This window comes from Capsicum annuum, chromosome 2 (assembly GCF_002878395.1).
Source record: "Capsicum annuum cultivar UCD-10X-F1 chromosome 2, UCD10Xv1.1, whole genome shotgun sequence".
Lineage (NCBI taxonomy): Eukaryota > Viridiplantae > Streptophyta > Magnoliopsida > Solanales > Solanaceae > Capsicum > Capsicum annuum.
In genome coordinates, this window is record NC_061112.1 from 154,074,647 (window position 1) to 154,093,741 (window position 19,095).

Here is a 19,095-nt window from a genome sequence, read left to right on the forward strand (position 1 = left end):
TGACGCGAAATATACAAGGCAAGGTGCCTTGGTGTATGCTTTTCGTGGATGATGTAGTTTTGATCGATGAGTCGCGTCAAGGTGTTAATGATAAGCTGGAGGTTTGGAGACAAAACTCTCGATCTAAAGGGTTCCGTTTGAGCAGGACTAAGACGGAGTACTTGGAGTGCAGGTTTAATGACTCGAGGCAAGAGGAGGAGGTGGTAGTGAAGTTGGATTCCCAGGCGGTTTGCAAAAGGGATAGTTTTAAGTATCTTGAGTCTACTATTCAGGAAAACGGAGAGATAGATGAGGATGTCTCTCACTTTATTACGGCAGGTTGGATGAAACGGAGGCTCGCTTTGGGAATTTTATGCGATAGGAAGGTGCCCCCTAAGCTGAAAGGCAAATTCTATAAAGTTACAGTTCGGCCGGCTATGTTATATGGAGCGGAGTGTTGGCCGATTAAGAATTTTCATATTCAAAAGTTGAAGTTGGCAGAGATAAAGATGTTGCGTTGGATGTGCAAATTTACAAGGGCAGACAAGGTCAGAAATGAGATTATTCGGGAGAATATGGGAGTGGTGTCGGTGGAGGATAAACTGCGGGAAGTGAGGTTGATATGGTTTGGTCATATGATGAGGAGGGGCACGGATGCCCCGGTTCGCAGATGTGAGAGGTTGGCCTTGGATGGCTTCAAGCGGGATAGGGATAGACCGAAGAGATATTGGAGGGAAGTGATTAAACGTGACTTGGAGCGATTACAGCTGACCGAGGACATGACCCTGGATAAGAAGAGATGGAGTAAAAGCATTAGGGTGGCTAAGGTGGGTGGATGAGTTGTAATCAATAGGTAAGAGGGCTTCGGTGTCCTTTCTTTGGCAAAGTACAATTTTTGTGAATGTCATACCTATGTTATTTTATCGTGTTTCATGCTTTTAATGTTTTTCTTTATACACTGTCCTTTGTCTTGAGCCGAGAGTCTATCGGAAGCCTCTCTACTTCTTTAGAGGTAGTGGTATGGACTGCGTACACTCCACCCTTCCCAGACCCCACAATGTGGGAATATACTGGGCTTGGTATTGTTGTACATTAATTGCCTTCCCAATATGTAATTAAATTGATAATTGTGGGAAATACATTACTTCAATTGGCAACATTACACTATTTAGGACCAAAAGTATTGCTCAAATGATAAAATATTTTTAGCATTAAATTTTAATTGTGCATTCGAATCCCCAAGAAAGTAAAAGAGGGTGAGGGTAAAAACTAAAATCAAAGAAACTCTTTTAATTATTACAAGTAATTAAAACTTTAAAGTTATGATTTACAGGTTCTGGTTTAGCATGGCATTAGATTTTGCCCCATTAATCATAAATCCTTGATATAGGAATTTCAAAGTGTCTAAGGAGTTACTCAAAAGTTTGCTTTATATTAATAAGTCTATCAACTCATTTTTGTCCAAGCTTAACTTGACACATTCTAATAAACAATAATTTTACAAAATCAACACTGTTACGCTTTTTCATAACCACATATCACACCTGCAACGTGAAAAGGTACTGGGTTCATGCACTAAACTGGCGGTTCAAATGTGCTGAGAACCAAAACAAACTTAAAAGCGCCTTCAGTGTCATAGTCAAGACAGCACACTTTTCTTCAGTTAAATGATGGATAATAACACAGATAGTCAAAACCTCAGCACAATGAAATCAGAAAATAGCAAAAGAGATTCAACCTGTTTAAGACTCGCAAGATTACTTGGGAACTGAGTCACAGAAGCTTTGTATTATATATATTTAAAAAACACACACATTCACAAATTAATGTGAAATTAAATGAACGAGATCACTTTCTCATTGGGACTAAGGCAATTTCCCGCTGTAGGTAACCTCTACGCAGAAGTGCAGATGACGAGAAATCAGAACATTGAGAATCCCCAAAAAATATGCGATGTGTGCTAAAGCTAACTCATAAAGAATGGTTACATATCCCATCAAAACAAGCGTTTACGACAATCAGCAGCTCCACAGTGACAAGCCATTTGTTTAACCTTGCCATCTCGATCCAAAACACTATCCAATACATAGCCATAATCATACGTGAGTTCCTGCAAGTATACAACAAACAAGTCAATGAGTAATTTTTTAATAGTAGAAAGACTGCTTCTTACCGCTTTTCATACTATAGTATTACTTAATAATGGGATTAAATTCCATCTGCCATACTTGATTTCTTTCTCGCAAGCCACTCTAAGTATTAGGGTCAGGCAAAGTCTGAATCACACAATCACCTGACGGCTGCCCAAATACGAACCACCAAGAACATCACACCTCAAAAAAGAATGGAAAAGAGAAACACCCTCCACCTAAACCCCGCGAGCAGACACCTTCTCTTCTTGAAGTATGAACCAATCTTTCTCATCTTTCTAGCTTGTTGATTGGTTTTAACAGTTTGCTAGAAAGCTACAGCTCTCAGTGAGGAGTTTACTAGTTTTGAAGCCACAATATCCAGTCAAAGAGAAAAGTGAGACAATTTAATAATCGCAATCCACAAACTTGTTGGAAATCGATTGTCCACATTATTCAACTTCAAGATAGAGCAAACAGATGGCATTTATTTGGAGAGATTGTAATTCGATCTGTCAAAAAGGGTCTTTGTTAAGGTTTTGAGGGGATTTCAGGCAGCAAAACTTTAACCTTTAGAAAAGCGGAAGCACATTTTCTCTCTGTTGTCTCTCCAAAAAATTAATCGCATTTAACTCTTTTAGATGATCATTGACATTTCCTGTGATTATTGACCACAATCTTCTTAGAGCAACCTCACTTACCAATATGGGCCCAAAGTAAACCACAGATATACAATTAGAAACAAATTGAATAAATTTCATCAAGTTCATTGAACACACAAGGAGTAAAAGATTTAGCAGAAACCTGAAGAGGTGGTATGTTGTCAGCTGCCATTAGCACCACTCTTGCCAAGCCTATGTCGTGATGGGTGCTTAACACACATTGAACAAATAAATTAGGTTGACAACTATGATTAATAAACCTCGAAACATTTCCAACAGAGACAGCATCAATGCAATACTCTGGCCCTCCATCAGACGTCTTCTCAGCATCCTTCTGCCAGCTTCCCGGCAAAGAAACCTCACCCAGCCGTCTCTGCAGCACAACAAAAGAAAATAAAGTGGATAAGAAAAGAAAACAAAACAAAGAAACCAAAGCCCAAATGGGAGAATAGTGCTATTGTCACGATGCCTGATCTCTGGGAAAACTGCAACAGCCAAAAATATCAGAGAGTGCAAAAGTTGGATAATTAATTTGTACACGGCTAGATCTTATATCAAGTCCAGGAGAAATAGTAGTTTTGGAGGCGCCCTTCGGCTAATCCTAGAAGACCTGTATATGACATAAGAGAACAAGAAACGGAAATCTGGGCAATAAAATAACAGGACACTTGCCTCCCTCCCATCAAGCCCTTTCATTGTTTGCAAGCAATCAATGTCAAAAACATAGTTGTTATCTGCTGCAGGGTCAATCTGATCTGTCTTCTTCAAAAGACCAATGTATTCACATATGGTTGCACCAGAAGGAATATAATCCCATGATCTCACACCCCAGCCCTTGTATGGAGTACGAAAAACCTGCCCCCGTTGATATAGAAACAGCCTCAGAAATGAATATGCAGCACTCATATGAATAGAAGAATCTGAAATCTGGTTAATGAACAAGTGAAAGAACCTCAAGCCGATATCTCAATCCTTTCTGAGAAGTGCGGTTGACACAGGCAGGTCCGCACCCACAATTCGGACCACATTCAAAAACAACAGCCTTTGGCTCGATGAGTCTACAAAGAAAAATATACCAAAAATAAAGGCATGTTGAAGGAATTCTACTGCAAACAGAATATTAATAAGCTCTCGGCTTTGCTGTCGAGTACCAGACAAAGCTCAATCAGCAGTTGTCACAAATTAAACAGGGAACTAACAAGCAAGAAATTGCATTATGCTATCTCATATGACTACAGTGAAATGACGAGCAAGAAATTTTCTGTGCCATAACTTATAAGACAAACCAAACAGGTATCAGATAAGGAAAATACATATAAAAGGGATCTTGAAATATTCTTTGTTCTATTCATCAGAATTATTTACTAACAGGTACCATAAAATACCTTTAAAATAAGCTAGGAAACTTAAACATTTCTTGTTTCTCTGAACAAGAAATTATCAATTAAGTCTAGAGTAAAATGAACTACTTGTTGTTTAGTGACACGGCTTTCAGGATAACACCCACTGGCAACAATGCCATAAAGAGTTTTGGTGCCTGCACTGCCTGCGAACTGAGGCTTCCGCAAAGCAGTTAACATGTTTTGCACCTAGCTTCAAGGCTTACAGGACTGTAATAATGTTCTTTATATAAGGCCCAAGAAAAGACAAAGCAATATGAAAGAACAGTGAGCTATAAAAAATTTCCCACTAGTCTATTGCCTAAAACAAATACACTGATAAAACCAACTTCCTCATTTTTCACAGTTAGTCAGCAGAGGACTTTCAAGAGAGGAAAAGGAGCAGTTAAATGAGGCACCCTTGTTAAATCCCCTAGAAATCCCAAGAGATCTAAAAATATTTATTCCTATTAAAATAAAGAATACAAAGAAAGAGCAGAAGGAGCACTATTATATGTAAAAGGGATGATCAAAGTGCAAAGATCCAAAGAATAAAACAAGTAGCACATAGACCTAGACAATCATGCCTCTACAGTAGGCAATCTCTGCACAAGTACGCATGTAGGATTAGAAGCAGAGGTGGATGTTAGTAACCAAGGTAAACGAAAATCATCTTTAATTTAAACATACATCTCCGACAAAGGAATGCAACACTGTACTCACCTACCACCATCTTTATGAACATAGGGAAAATCAGAACCATTGAGTTTAGCACAAGAACAAATTCTTGGATCAAGACAAGAACCACGACAGTTGCATCCTGTGGGAGCTGATGGGAGCTTTATTCCTTTAGCGTATATAATACCCCTGGTATAAGTAAAACCTGAATGTTGTGTAAAGTTTTAACATCAAAAAGATAATTACAAATGGGTATGAGCTATACTTCACACTGGCAAGATGATTACAGGCACAAAATTTTTGACATATCCACTAGCCCTATCCCTTCCTTAAGAAATCATATGCTAAACATTCACATGACACTGAATTGTGAATGAACATTATAATCAGTGGAAGCAAAAAATCAGATCACCAAAACACATTTAACTATTTACCGCAGAAACTGATAAAGCTTCAAGGATCCATGCAGTAGGTAAGATGGAGAAAGAACAGTGGAATATTATACCACACGATAGTGAATGAACTATCTTGGTGGCAAAAAGTGCAACAGGGAGACTTCATCAAAGTATCAAAAACCAATCCGCTACAATCATATTTCAACAATCGAAACAACTGAGAACCTTAATTATAAAATAATGAAACAACTACACCGATCCAAAACTAGTTGCTCTCAGCTATGTGAATCCTCCATAATCCATTCTATGAAATATAATTCATGAAACCAAATAAGAAAATACCAAAATAAATGCAAGAGTAATTTTCTAAATGCCACGAGATCATTCTGCACGTTAACATGCAAGTCTTTGCACATGAGGAAGGAAGAATTAAGGAAGCTATTAGAACAGCATAATATCAAGAAATTGGAACTTGCCAGTTGGTGCTACCGGTGGATTATCAACTAAATTAGTTGCAGGAATGGGGATATCCTCCAGTCCTCCAGAAATGTCCTCACACACCAACCTATACACAGAAAAAGTAAGAGTTTGCCTTATTTTAATTGAATTCAGGTTATTAACCAGTTTTATTTTCTTTACCCTCGTATTTCAGAAATGGAGTTGGGAATACAGCCTCGAATAAAATGTACCTGCATATGACAGATGCAAATTACTATAAAAAGCTACAATTTGATCAGTCAAAGGCAGTAAGAAGTGACTGATGGTGCAACAACAGTATACTCAATGAAATCCACAAGGTTTGCAGAACATAGAGTTTACGCATACCTTACTACCTTGCAGAGGTAGAGAGGCTATTTTAGAAAGACCCTCAGTTCAAGTATCATATGTCGGAACAAAATGAAGAGGGACACACAAAAGTAAAGCAGACATAGCATTCAGGGAAAAGAAACAACAGCAATAGCAAAATACTGCAACAACCTTAGCACAAGAACAAAGTAGCAACAGAAAAACAAGGGACAAGCAACTATGGGAATATTGTTGATACTATTGCTATGAAAGGAGAAACAAATATGGTGCACCAAAAAAATTACCACCAAGCCTAACTCACAGGAAAGCGAGATATTGTTCCACCACCTACTAACCTTCTACCCTAATCCAAGACCTCCATATCTTACTATCTAAGGTCGTGTCTTTGATAGCTAAAGATATGTCACGTCTTGTCTAATCATCTCCAGCAATGCTTTTCTGGCCTACATCTAGCACTCCTTAAATCCACCAATGTCAAACTCTCACAGCTCCTATTTAAGGCATTGGCACAACACTTCGCATGCATAAACTATCTCAACCGGATATTTTCATTATTAATCATATCTCTCACTGAATGCCCGCATAGCACAACACTTCACATGCATAATCTATCTCAACCGGAATTTTTCATTATTAATCTTATCTCACTGAATGCCTGCATATCCTCCAAAACATCCTCATTTTTCCGTCACTCACATCTTATGGACATGAGAGATCTTAACTTGCCAACTCTCAGCCTCATACAATATAGATGAACTAACCACCACTTTTAGAACGTAACTTGAAGTTTTATTGGTATATTCTTCAACACAGGACTCCAGAGGCAAGTCTTCATTGCATCCACTCCGCTCATACATATTGTGTGACATCATTGACAATTTTTCCTTTAGCTTGTACCAAAGATCCAAGATACTTGATACTTCCTCTCTTGGGGATGATCCGTGCATTAAGCCTCACTTCCACACCAACCTCATGCTTTGCATCACTGTACTTGCACTCCATGTACCGAGTTATGGCCCTACTCAAACTGAACTCTTTAGACTCCGAGTCGTATCGCCAAACCGACCGCCTTGCGTTAACTTTGCTGCAAGTCTCACCAATTAGAACAATGTCAAGTGACTAAAGTTGCTCGAAGAAAGAAAATCATGCAGCTACAGGCTTTTCCAATGCTGAGCCAATTGCACCAACTGAATTAACCAATGCAGCTAGCTCACTAACTAAAGTAGAGATGATGCTTAAATGATGAAAAGGCAGACGGACAAAAAGAAAAAACAACAGCTAGGGCTTAATGAAGTAAGGAGATGAACACATAATTTATGACATAAGACAAGGCCACCCAGTTCAAAGACCAAACAGAATTGTAGGCTAGGTCAAGGTAACTAATATAGCAATTTACGCATAGCACCCCAAGAAATTTATTTCTGGTGTGAAGGTAGTAGCGTCATTAAATAAATTCATAATAACCAACAGAGCCAAGGATAACATAAGGTCCCAACTTTTGTCGTGCAACATTAGCACTTTTCTTAAAATAGAAAACAGATGTTATTTATGTATCAAGGAGAAGAAAGTATACATTGTGACGAGCATAAACGCAGATTCCGAGGATAAGTGCTACAACAGATATACTGTGTTGTTTACATACATGTCGAATGCATTCCCTTTAAGTGGTATGACCACTTTGACCATCATACCCAGCATGAAAAGTTATAGCCTTACAGGGATCATTATTCATGTAAGTTTAACATTTTGAGCTATGAGCATGTTTGACTACATGTTTAGTCGCATGGCCATGCATTATACACATGTCTATCTATTTGCATATGTGATTCAAATCTTGACATATGATTTGCTACTCTAACTAAGGCACATGAGTTATCCATCCAGACTGTGTTAGGGCATATGAGTTGTCCCATGTTGAATTATGCGTGTGGCGTGCCATGAAGATCACCAAGAAAATCAAAGAGTGCTAAAAGGACGCTTACTATTCAGGCACAGAGACAAAAACTTAAAATTAAACCATAAAATACCACGGCAAAACAAGTCCAATGAAAAGGGGGGAAACCTGATTGGTGGTCAACACAGGTTGTCCTTCAATACGCTTTAACCGAAACTTATAGACGGTGAACCCAGAAATACCCTTCTCCGCCCAGTAATTTACAACCTGCAAAAGAAAGATAAACTACTGTAATACTTGAATATATCAATGGTTTACCATTTGGGCAGAACCCAAAATCTACACCACCACAATATAAAAGGTAAAAAAAAAAAATGACTGGCATAAAGAACAGAAGGTTGAAAAGTAACATCACTTATTATCTCATTATTTCAGATCAGCATTATCCCTTTACAAATTGATGGCCTTATAACCCATTTAGAGAAATATCTGATATATTGGTCAGTCCTACACAACCAAACATGTCACAGTCAAAATCCACATCTGACCTGACTAAACAGTCCAATATCATGGATTAAGCCCATATAAACCACTCAAATTCCTACATCACCCTACATAGCCAACACCCACACATCCATGTGTTGATTGAGTGTTGCTTCAATTTTCTCTTTTATTTTTGGTACCATTTGTGCTGCTACCAAGTAGGAACAGTGGTCTTAGTACATGCTAACTCTAAAATGACTCACTTAAACCAGCCCCCAAAAAGAAAAGGAACAAAGATGGGAGACTCCAACTGACAAACTGCAAATCAACAAATAGAAATATGCCTTTAAACTTAACCAGTACAGTCTGCATCTATTATATTTCATAAAGAATTTTTTGGGATTCAAAGATGAAGAAAAAAGATATTGATTACCTTATACAAGCCATCATAGGTGTAAACCTTTCCAACATAACTATTCACACACCGATGTCCACGTGTAACTCTTATAGGTACAGAATGCTCCATACAGTTCTGCAAACAGAGAGCAGGTCATGTCAATTCCAAAACTTGACCACTCAGAGCATCAAGTGGTTAATAATTGACTAATTCAAAAAAACTTATACTCCCTCCGTTTCAAAATAGTTGGCCCTTTTTGACTTGGCACTCCCCTTAAGAAAGTATTTATTAGGGGTATATTTTACCAAATTAGCCTTATTAATTATGCTTTGAAAATATAAATTTGAGTAAATATACTTTGTTTAGTTATTTAATGTTGAGGGTAGTATTGGAAGAACATAATAAAATACTCTTGATTTCATCAAAAGGGACAACCAAATTGAAACAAATATTTTTAGAAAGAGGGCGAACTAAAACGAAACGGAGGGAGTACTAATTGAGTTTATAACAGAACTGTATCAAGTGTCTATCTCTATTTCTACAGTAAAAGAAATAAAAGCCAGGTGGCATTTCCTATTTCCCATGCTAAGCATATGCAATGGACTCAAGGAAGACTCAGTTCACCAAAAAAATAACATGAACCTTGCTATATAAGTCTCACTTTGTCCCGTGGGTTATCGAGACTTTTATGCTTGAGAAAGCACAACGAAGAGAGGATAAAATGAGACTTTCTTTTTGTTAGAATATGAGTAGGAATAGGAATAGCATATAGAATCCTACTTGGAAAAGGATTGTAATGTAGTATCCTATTAGCAAAAGGATTGGAATGTAATATCTATAAATAGGGCCTCAATGTAATAATGTAGTTACAACAATTCAATAATATTCTTCTCTTATATTTCTTCACAATGTATCAGAGATTCCACGATCTTGGTAAAGAATCAAAGAGTTTCCGAAGCCGGCGGGCGGCTATAATCCGCATATGCCGCCCGTCCGGCCAATGATCATGTTAGCAAAAATTAGGCCACCACAATTCTTTCCTCTACTTTCTCATATCTTTGCGTAGCACCATGCATCTGTCCGGTGACTACTTTTTCATAATCTATTTTTTCTTAGCACCATGCTTCTTTTCGGTGACTATTTTCTCATATCTGATTTGCGTAGCACCGTGCATCTTTCCGGACTACTTTGTCATATCTGAGTTGCACTGCACCGTGTATCTTTCAGGTGACTCCTCAGATCTAATTTATGTAGTTCTGTACGTCTTTCCGATGACTCCTCAAATCTAATTTATGTGGGGTCGTGCCATCATTCCGACCCTACCCATATAATTTCTCTTTTTCAGTAGGGTCGTGTCATCATTCCGACCCTGTCCATATAATCTCTTTTTCAATAGGGTTGTGCCATCATTCCAACCCTGCCCATATAATTTCTCTTTTCCAATAGGATTGTGCCATCATTCCTACCCTACTCATATAATTTCTGTTTCTCAATAGGGTCGTGTTGTCATTCCAACCCTACCCATATTTCTCTTTCTCAGTAGGATCGTGCCATCATTCCGACCCAACCCATATATTTTTCCCCTCAAATTGCAGTCACTTATCATCAAATCTAGTAATCCAACGTATGAGCATGTTTCGGCAAAGTTTTAGGCCATCGCACTTCTTTCCCCTACTTTCTCATATCTTTGCGTAGCACCATGCATCTGTCCGGTGACTACTTTTTCATATCTATTTTTTCTTAGCACCGTGCTTCTTTTCGGTGACTATTTTCTCATATCTGATTTGCGTAGCACCGTGCATCTTTCCGGACTACTTTGTCATATCTGAGTTGCATTGCACCGTGCATCTTTCAGGTGACTCCTCAGATCTAATTTATGTAGTTCTGTACGTCTTTCCGATGACTCCTCAAATCTAATTTATGTGGGGTCGTGCCATCATTCCGACCCTACCCATATAATTTCTCTTTTTCAGTAGGGTCGTGTCATCATTCCGACCCTGTCCATATAATCTCCTTTTCAATAGGGTTGTGCCATCATTCCAACCCTGCCCATATAATTTCTCTTTTCCAATAGGATTGTGCCATCATTCCTACCCTACTCATATAATTTCTGTTTCTCAATAGGGTCGTGTTGTCATTCCAACCCTACCCATATTTCTCTTTCTCAGTAGGATCGTGCCATCATTCCAACCCTACCCATATATTTTTCCCCTCAAATTGCAGTCACTTATCATCAAATCTAGTAATCCAACGTATGAGCATGTTTCGGCAAAGTTTTAGGCCATCGCACTTCTTTCCCCTACTTTCTCATATCTTTGCGTAGCACCATGCATCTGTCCGGTGACTACTTTTTCATAATCTATTTTTTCTTAGCACCGTGCTTCTTTTCGGTGACTATTTTCTCATATCTAATTTGAGTAGCACCGTGCATCTTTCCGGACTACTTTGTCATATCACAGTTGCATAGCACCGTGCATCTTTCTGGTGACTCCTCAGATCTAATTTATGTAGTTCCGTACGTCTTTCCGATGACTCCTCAAATCTAATTTATGTGGGGTCGTGCCATCATTCCGACACTACCCATATAATTTCTCTATTTCAGTAGGGTCGTGCCATCATTCCGACCCTGCCCATATAATTTCTCTATTTCAATAGGGTCGTGCCATCATTCCGACCCTGCCCATATAATTTCTGTTTCTCAATAGGGTCGTACCGTCATTCCAACCCTACCCCTATTTCTCTTTCTCAGTAAGATCGTATCATCATTCCGACCCTACCCATGTATTTTTTTCCCTCAGATTGTATTTACTTTTCAGTCATCAAATCTAGTAATCCGGCGTATGAGCATGTTTCGACTAAGTTTTCGGTGACTTTCTTGTGCAAGATCTACTCATCTCTTGATTTCGAGATGATTCATATATTCTGCACCAGTTTCCAATAAATTGCTAGTGACAAATCGACTTTCTAGCGATGTTTACTACTTTTTGGATCACTTTTTTGTTTGTTCCTTTTCAATTGAGGTTTCCCAGACATCCAGAGCAGTCCTTATGAGTTTTCTTGCAGATATCTTTACCAAATCCCTCACCCATCCTCGTGTTAATTACATTCATAACAAGCTTGGTACATATGTCTTCCATGCACCAGCTTGAGGGGGAGTGTTAGAATATGAATAGGAATAGCATATAGAATCCTACTTGGAAAAGGATTGTAATGTAGTATCCTATTAGCAAAAGGATTGGAATGTAATGTCTATAAATAGGGTCTCAATGTAATAATGTAGTTACAACAATTCAATAATATTCTTCTCTTATATTTCTTCACACTTTTAATGCTCATTCATTAGAGTTACTGCCTATTACACAATATTTAAAAAAAGAAAAAAAAGGAATTCGCCTTAGGACGGATTAAGATGTTAAATCTGACTTCTATAAATATAGCAGAAGAAAATATTAAAGTAATGATCGATTGCAAAATCAGTTAAATAGAGAAACGATACATCTAGGTTTAGAATTTGGATGCATCATGTATTTGAATTATTGACAGTTGTGAAATTTCTAAGAAATGGAACTGTATCAAACATTTTAGAGCATCCCAAATGAAACAGAGTCGCATTAACTGGGGCAAAGGGAGTTTTAGCTAACACATAACACATCCAAGACAGAAAATAATATATTAAATTCAAAATAAAAGAAGGTACCAATTTTAAAAAAAATGGAAAGAGACAAGGCAAAAGCAAACCTTAAGCCCTAAATTACCCCGCTCCATGACTTGATCCTTTATTTGACGCTTGTTACCAAGAAGATCATTTCCACCTTGACCAGTGTAGACAATTTCTTCATAGTTGTCTTGATCGTCCTCATACTGTCCCGATACAACAATGGACACCGCAAGGGGCAAACTGTAGCCTTTGTACTCCTAATGATGTGAAGGGATAATTTTTTAAAAGGCAACAACCAAAGTTAACAAAACAAAAGGGAAATAAAGAACACTCTAGAAGACATTCGGGTAAATATTCTGTAAAATAGATTAGAAAAGACATGTATAAGCCTCCATACAGTATAACGGTCTTCTCCAGTTCCAGTGGGTAAATTTACAACAAAAGCAACATCAATAAGTACTTCACGCATGAGGGGTCAATAAGAGTTCAGTATCATTATATTATCATCAAATATAGGGCAGTAGACTGAATTCCTTGCAACAACTTATGTCACGATCAGTAAACAATAATTCAATGCACCAAGAGAAAACCTTTCACATCGAAGGGCTATGCGATGCACTTATGAAGTATGGAAACTTATGAAGCATATTTGTATGGAATAGTTAAATGCACTTCACTATGATTGTTCAAAGTAAAGACTAGGAAAATGAACAGCAAAATGTCTAAATTGAGATCTCTAGAATGTCTCAACTGTAAGAACAAACGTAATAACGGACTGTGCGCATAAAGGATCCCAGTCTCCCTAACAGCAACCAGATATTCTGCACCCTTCATGATACAATTTATTTTCTACCTTCAAGGAACAACAGTAACATCCTTTGAAAATATTTGTTTCAAGATTATCCCCATAAATATCAAAAGTAAAAATGGAATTCTCTCGATATTCGGAGGAAATGTGTGAGCAAAAAAGAAAAATACCATCACTATCCTAGGTTGAGCAAGGAAGAATATCGTAAATTATGATTGAAAATTCTAATAGCTAGTAGGCTGTTTCTCAAACTCAAATGCCAACTAAAATACCTCTTTTTTGCCAGCAGCTTGGCCAATATAATCAATACCGTTTAACCAATGGTTATGCATTCTCACGACAACCATCTCAGCACGCGAAAAGAACTGATGACCAACATCAATGCCTGCCACAAGAAACTTAAAGCTAAAATTATCTTACAGATGCATCCACCCGAAACATAATTTAGTTGCAGGACATACCATTAAGCAATCTATAATAACTGGATTTTTACACATAAAGGACAACAACAAACTTAAATGTCGCAAGGCTTACTTGAAGTTACTGGAAGTTACTTGATGCATAAGTAAAGGTCTAACTCTACATGTTTTATATTAGAAACTAGTTGATCCCATTCATCGTCATCAAAGCTTTCATCTTCTAGAGCCGAAGTATGACATAAATGTGTACATTTGGTCAAAATGAAAACATTTATTTTGTTTGAAAACTCAGATATTTAATCATTTTCTACTGCATTTCAAGCAAAAGAAAAAGGTTAAATGTTCCATGATCAAACTTACAAATTCCGCTTTGTATTCACTGTATCGGTTTGACTCAAACGCAAGAAATATATTTGTTTAATACATGTTGGGTCCATGAAATCAAGAGATGGAGAGAACAAACTTATTTATTTTCCTTTCGATATGGTAGATGAACAGATGGTTTGTAGCTGAGAAGTAACATTATGCTACCTGGAAGTAGCACGCTATTGTATATATTGAGACACCAACTAGTTAATGGAAAATGTGTCACTAAACAGCCAAATGCGGCGACTGACACTAATTGACCATAGCATGTGCTTGCCGAACAACGGCTGTTTACTGACCAGAAAGACTAAGAAGTGGTCAAACAAGATGAAAAACAGGAGAGCATCCATACAAACTGAAAAGGGGAAAGAGGTAGTACCACCATGAGAATCACCAAAAATAGAAACAGTTACATCGGAATACAGGCTTAGTTACCAAGGGGAAAACAAAAGTTGAGCAAAATATGAGTGATGTAGTGATGATCCAATTCAAAAAAAATGATGCATCAGAAACAATCAACAAAATAATAAGGAAAAGGAAGACTATGAGAAGAAGAAAATAAGTTGAGCAAAAATGCAATCATTGTTGGACAAAGCTACTGAAGCCTCTACAGCTATCATAGAGCCTTTCAATACATGTGAGCCTAGCGAGAGAAGGGGAAACTGAGAGAACTAAAAGTGTTCTCTTTAAGTTGCATCGATAAGATTAAAAGAGGTGCACATATCTTGTTTATATCTTGTAAATGTATCTAAACCCTTTCTATGAAGGTAGATTGGATCCAATTGGAATGGAGGTTAAGTAATAAACATTAAAAAAATAGATAAAGCAAAACTAGCACTCTGTTTGGATGGTCATTACATATTGTTTCATTATGTATGGTATTGGATTGGATTGTATCATATTGTATTGTTTTAATGAATACAGTGTTTGGATTAATTTTATCGTTTTCCGTCGTTACATATCTCACACAACAACAATTTGAAAGATAAACCTACTAGAAAAGTAGAATAAAGGGTAGGGCTACCATAAAAAGGTAGGATAAAGGATAAAATAGGATTTTAAAGTAATAAACAAAGGTGAAATGAGGAAAAAAAAAACTAAGGCAACGACGTGATACCACCAAATAGGTGGCTACATAAAGTGAGGCTTTTCATAACCATACCATATCATCTATTTTAAGAAACAATCAAAACAAACAGTGTACTCTTAGTAGCCATACCATACTATACCATGGGTAACCACCATCCAATCAAAGTATAAGTGGATTGGAATTTCAATTGTTGACCTTTATCTATAGAATAAATACGAAATGAAACTCTTTTCAACATAAAACAAAAGTGCACTCCCCCCATCCCAATTTATGTGGCACCATTTGACCGGGCACTACAAAATAAGGGAGGACTTGGTTATGTTTACCAAATTGCCCTTACTATTGTCATTTTAGGGTTTACGTTTAGCTCACTTTTCTTCACAATGAAGTGTTATGTGTGACCCAATAAGGGAAAAAGGGGGATTGCTGCCACTAAATAGTTGCTAAATAAGGAAAGGTCGCATTCTTTTTGGGACAAACTATAAAGAAAGAGTGCCACATAAATCGGGACAAAGGAAGTATATTGATGTGCACAAAATCCTATGAAATGGGTACCTAAAGATCAAATAGAAAGTAAACTTCCAGAATCAAAAGTGGTTTTCCGGAGAAAAGCAAGTGAATACACAAATAACCATCATTTGATAAGACGTATAATTGCATGATAAGAGTAGACAATCAACCTGGAATGGAGCCAATTCTCTGACAATTCAAAACCTCCTTTTCCGATATCATCTGCAAGCTTTTCTCGATAAGAATCAGTAGAACTAAGCAGATTTACTGAACATAGACTCAAGTTTTGTACAAACTATCAACATGAAGTAAATGGTATACAAGTTCTCGCACAAAAATAAAATCACTTCAATACTACTAACAGACGAAAGAATATTAGCAGCACTAAAGCTAAGTAATGGAAGCTGACATGAATAAAATAGTTTCATGTCATTGATCTAAATAAAAAAGAGACGTCCTTTATCAAATGTTCGTTCCAAGATTTCCTTTCTAGTCCAATTCAAAATGGTAGACACTGGTTCATTTTTATTGTTTATCTCGTTACTTTCCTACTCTTCTTAGTCTAATTTTTCCTCAAGGCCACTACAAAAGCATACATGGGTGCTACAAATCTTCATTTCTTTACCAGAAATCAAGGTCAGACATTTAAAGATAGGCTAGGAATGCTGATCAATAAAAAAAGATAGGCTAATATTACATCATAGAATTAGAATATTTTTTAAAAAAAAAATGAGCAAGAGAGAAATGAGTACTGACTGACGAGATTAGTAATATCTATTATTAATCATCTGGATAGGCGTTTATTTTATTTTATTTCAATATCAAAAAAAACAAATCCAATCCATGCAATTTTGAGAAACATGTAGCATTTGCCAATCTTCAAGTTTTTCATCATTTTAACTTGGTACACAATCAGACCGACTTAAGATAAAGGAAAGGGGAACTACGAACCACTCAATTATAAATGGCTGGGAAGATCTAACAATAGAGCATACAAAAGGTTCCATTATATAAGTCACTTAGATTACTGTAGAAGTTCAAAAATCTTGAGCAGAATCAATATAAATTTGAAGATACTGCTTCAAACATTAACAACATGAGAAGTACACCTTCACACTTCAAAAGTTACATTCGGTTGATTTTGTAACCATCAAACTGAACTTTGTAATTTTGAGTGCTATATCTAGTTCGATTCTTCTGCCAAATAAAAGTAGCCCTATTGTATTTGATCTATCATGCTAATAAATCGGAAGGAGTGGCAGTCAATCTCTGGGGACTAATTTGATGAAGTAATTAAAAGTGCCATATTTAGGTCCTACTCTATCTACTATTAGATACCTTAGTAATCGCTTTTAGATCAGGCCGCTTGGAACTGCGTTTACCATCATCTTCAACTTCCTGCACATGTATTACCAACCTAAAGACATTAAGAGCTAGTGTTTAGGGAAGCGTGATGCGGAAAAAAGCGACAAGTCTCTGCATCACGCATTAAGTGAAGCGGAAAGCGATGCAAGCGCATCACTGAAGTGAAGCAGTGAAGAAGAAGGCGTAGTAGTGGTAGTCGCATGGTGAAGAAGAAGTTGCAGCAGTGGACTCCAAAGTTAACCTAAGAAAATTGCAGAAGAGGTAGTCACCACAGTAGACTCTTTTTTTAATTTAAAATTATATGATGCGCTTGCATCAGCCACACACAGCGAGAGGGGCTCGCATCACTTCGCTCATACAATTATGCAACGATGTGAGCGCATTGTAAACCCTAATAAGGGCTACCAAGTTTTGCATATATTATCTAAAGAGAAGAGGTTAGCAGCATGCAAAACAAATATAACAAAATTAAGGAGGATGGAGATGCTTTTAAAGGCAAATACACAGAACAGGTCATTTTACTTATTGGTACCCTCTGGGCATAAAAACAAGCCCCATATTTTTCATTTTTTTCAATAGATTCAAAAAGAAATATAGACACTTTAAATTGTATAAAGTATGTATATTAAAGAATTTACAGGAAGATGATAGCCATTTAAAATGGTACAATATGTGTGCATACAAATCAATCAAATAACATCTGTAGACATAATATTTCTAAGTGGATAATTTTTTATTACAGGTTAAACATTTTAAATAAATCCAAAAAGAAGGTTTTGGCTTATGAGAAGAAGGAAAAAAAACATTTGAGTAGTGGAAAGAATGCTGTAGCATATAGGGTGAACAAAGTCAATATGTTAAGTGTGTTTTAAATAAACAACCATTGATTGAAGTGAGTCTGGAATTTGCAGTGGGAATTTAATGATTAATAGTAGTATCATAAATCAAAATGAGTAAAGGAGCAATAAATAGCTCACTAAAACAAACTAGCTTTAGGATGTTGATATGTTTCATACTACTAAAAAGTAGCTACTTTTCTAGTTTAACCCGTCACAGGCTGACCTTAGATTTAGAATTTTTCTTAGTTTTGTGATCAGCTTGGTCTCTTCGACATCTTATCTCCTCTTCCTGAACGAAATGGAGATAATGCTTGTTAAATTTCCGAAGAGTATCAGTTACTCTGGCATGGGAACTTTTGTCGTTGTCATTCCCGCTAGGATGTTCATTAACAGGAGGATCAGCAACAGTGATGGCGTGGTCATTAAGAACAGGTTGTGAGGGCGTCGTATCCACCTGAACAGGTTGTGAGGGCGTCATATCCACCTTTCTCTTCTTACTATAGACCTTAGTTTTAGGAGGAGGGTTGTCAATGGAGCGGCATCGTGCTCCTCTCTGACGCTGAGCTTCCTGGTCACTCTTGAGTGTTTTGATTCTAGCACTGCAACGCCTGGGGACCATGACTTGTTCATCGTTGTTGGGGTCGGAAAGCTGGGCAGCGCATGGAACCACCATGTTGGAGAAAGAAGGAAGCTCGATTGTAGTGTAGTGTAGTGTAGTGTAGGGTTTCTGGACTGACAAAAAGGAAAGGAGAGTGAAAAGGCGAAATTGGCGAGACGAGACGAGACGAGACGAGGCGGGGCTTCAAAAATTTTCACTTTTTTCCCACATCGATACTCGTGAGACGATTCATTTTCCCGCCCACCACCACACTCTCCTCTCTTCTTTGCTATGCTAAATTTGGGAACTCTCCAGCTGTTCTCTACTTGTTCAATTCAATTCAATTAGGTATTTGTATTTCTCACTTTACTTATTACTCCTTCCCTCTAATTTTGTGTGTTTCCTTTTTGATATGGCATTAAATTCAAAAAATAAATGATGATTTTATAAAATTTATATAATTTACTTTTTAATTATTTTTTTATTAAGTGGATTCAATAAAAATAAAGTGAAGATATTTTTATTAAATAAAAAATAATATTTTTTTTAAACGTATCAAAAGAAATAAGGACATATAAAATGAGATTGAGAAAGTACTACTCCCTGCTTTTAAAAAAGAATGATCTACTTTTTTTTAGT

The 19,095-nt window shown here is 37.0% G+C and overlaps 1 protein-coding gene across 1 annotated transcript; it reads right to left on the reverse strand.

Annotated features, from left to right (window-relative positions):
- Positions 1 to 1,699: 1,699 nt before the first annotated feature.
- LOC107860805 (histone-lysine N-methyltransferase, H3 lysine-9 specific SUVH4) lies at positions 1,700 to 18,832 on the reverse strand. The gene is made up of 14 exons (XM_016706291.2): positions 18,082 to 18,832; positions 16,993 to 17,052; positions 15,825 to 15,876; positions 13,542 to 13,654; positions 12,542 to 12,718; positions 8,840 to 8,938; positions 8,092 to 8,190; positions 5,862 to 5,911; positions 5,699 to 5,787; positions 4,873 to 5,032; positions 3,723 to 3,828; positions 3,443 to 3,625; positions 2,913 to 3,143; positions 1,700 to 2,089 (listed from the first exon to the last, which is right to left on the reverse strand). The coding sequence occupies exons 1-14, from the start codon at positions 18,529 to 18,531 to the stop codon at positions 1,976 to 1,978; spliced, it is 1,983 nt and encodes a 660-aa protein (XP_016561777.2). The 5' UTR covers positions 18,532 to 18,832; the 3' UTR covers positions 1,700 to 1,975.
- Between the last annotated feature and the right edge of the window lie 263 nt (positions 18,833 to 19,095).

Excerpts from the sequence above, each read along its gene's own strand:
- LOC107860805 (XM_016706291.2), bottom strand. The coding sequence starts at position 18,531 with ATGGTGGTTCCATGCGCTGCCCAGCTTTCCGACCCCAACAACGATGAA. Across the intron at positions 15,877-16,992 it reads ATCTAAAAGCGATTACTAAG|ATGATATCGGAAAAGGAGGT; the intron begins GTATCTAATAGT and ends AAAAGCTTGCAG. Across the intron at positions 3,626-3,722 it reads GATTGAGATATCGGCTTGAG|GTTTTTCGTACTCCATACAA; the intron begins GTTCTTTCACTT and ends CAACGGGGGCAG.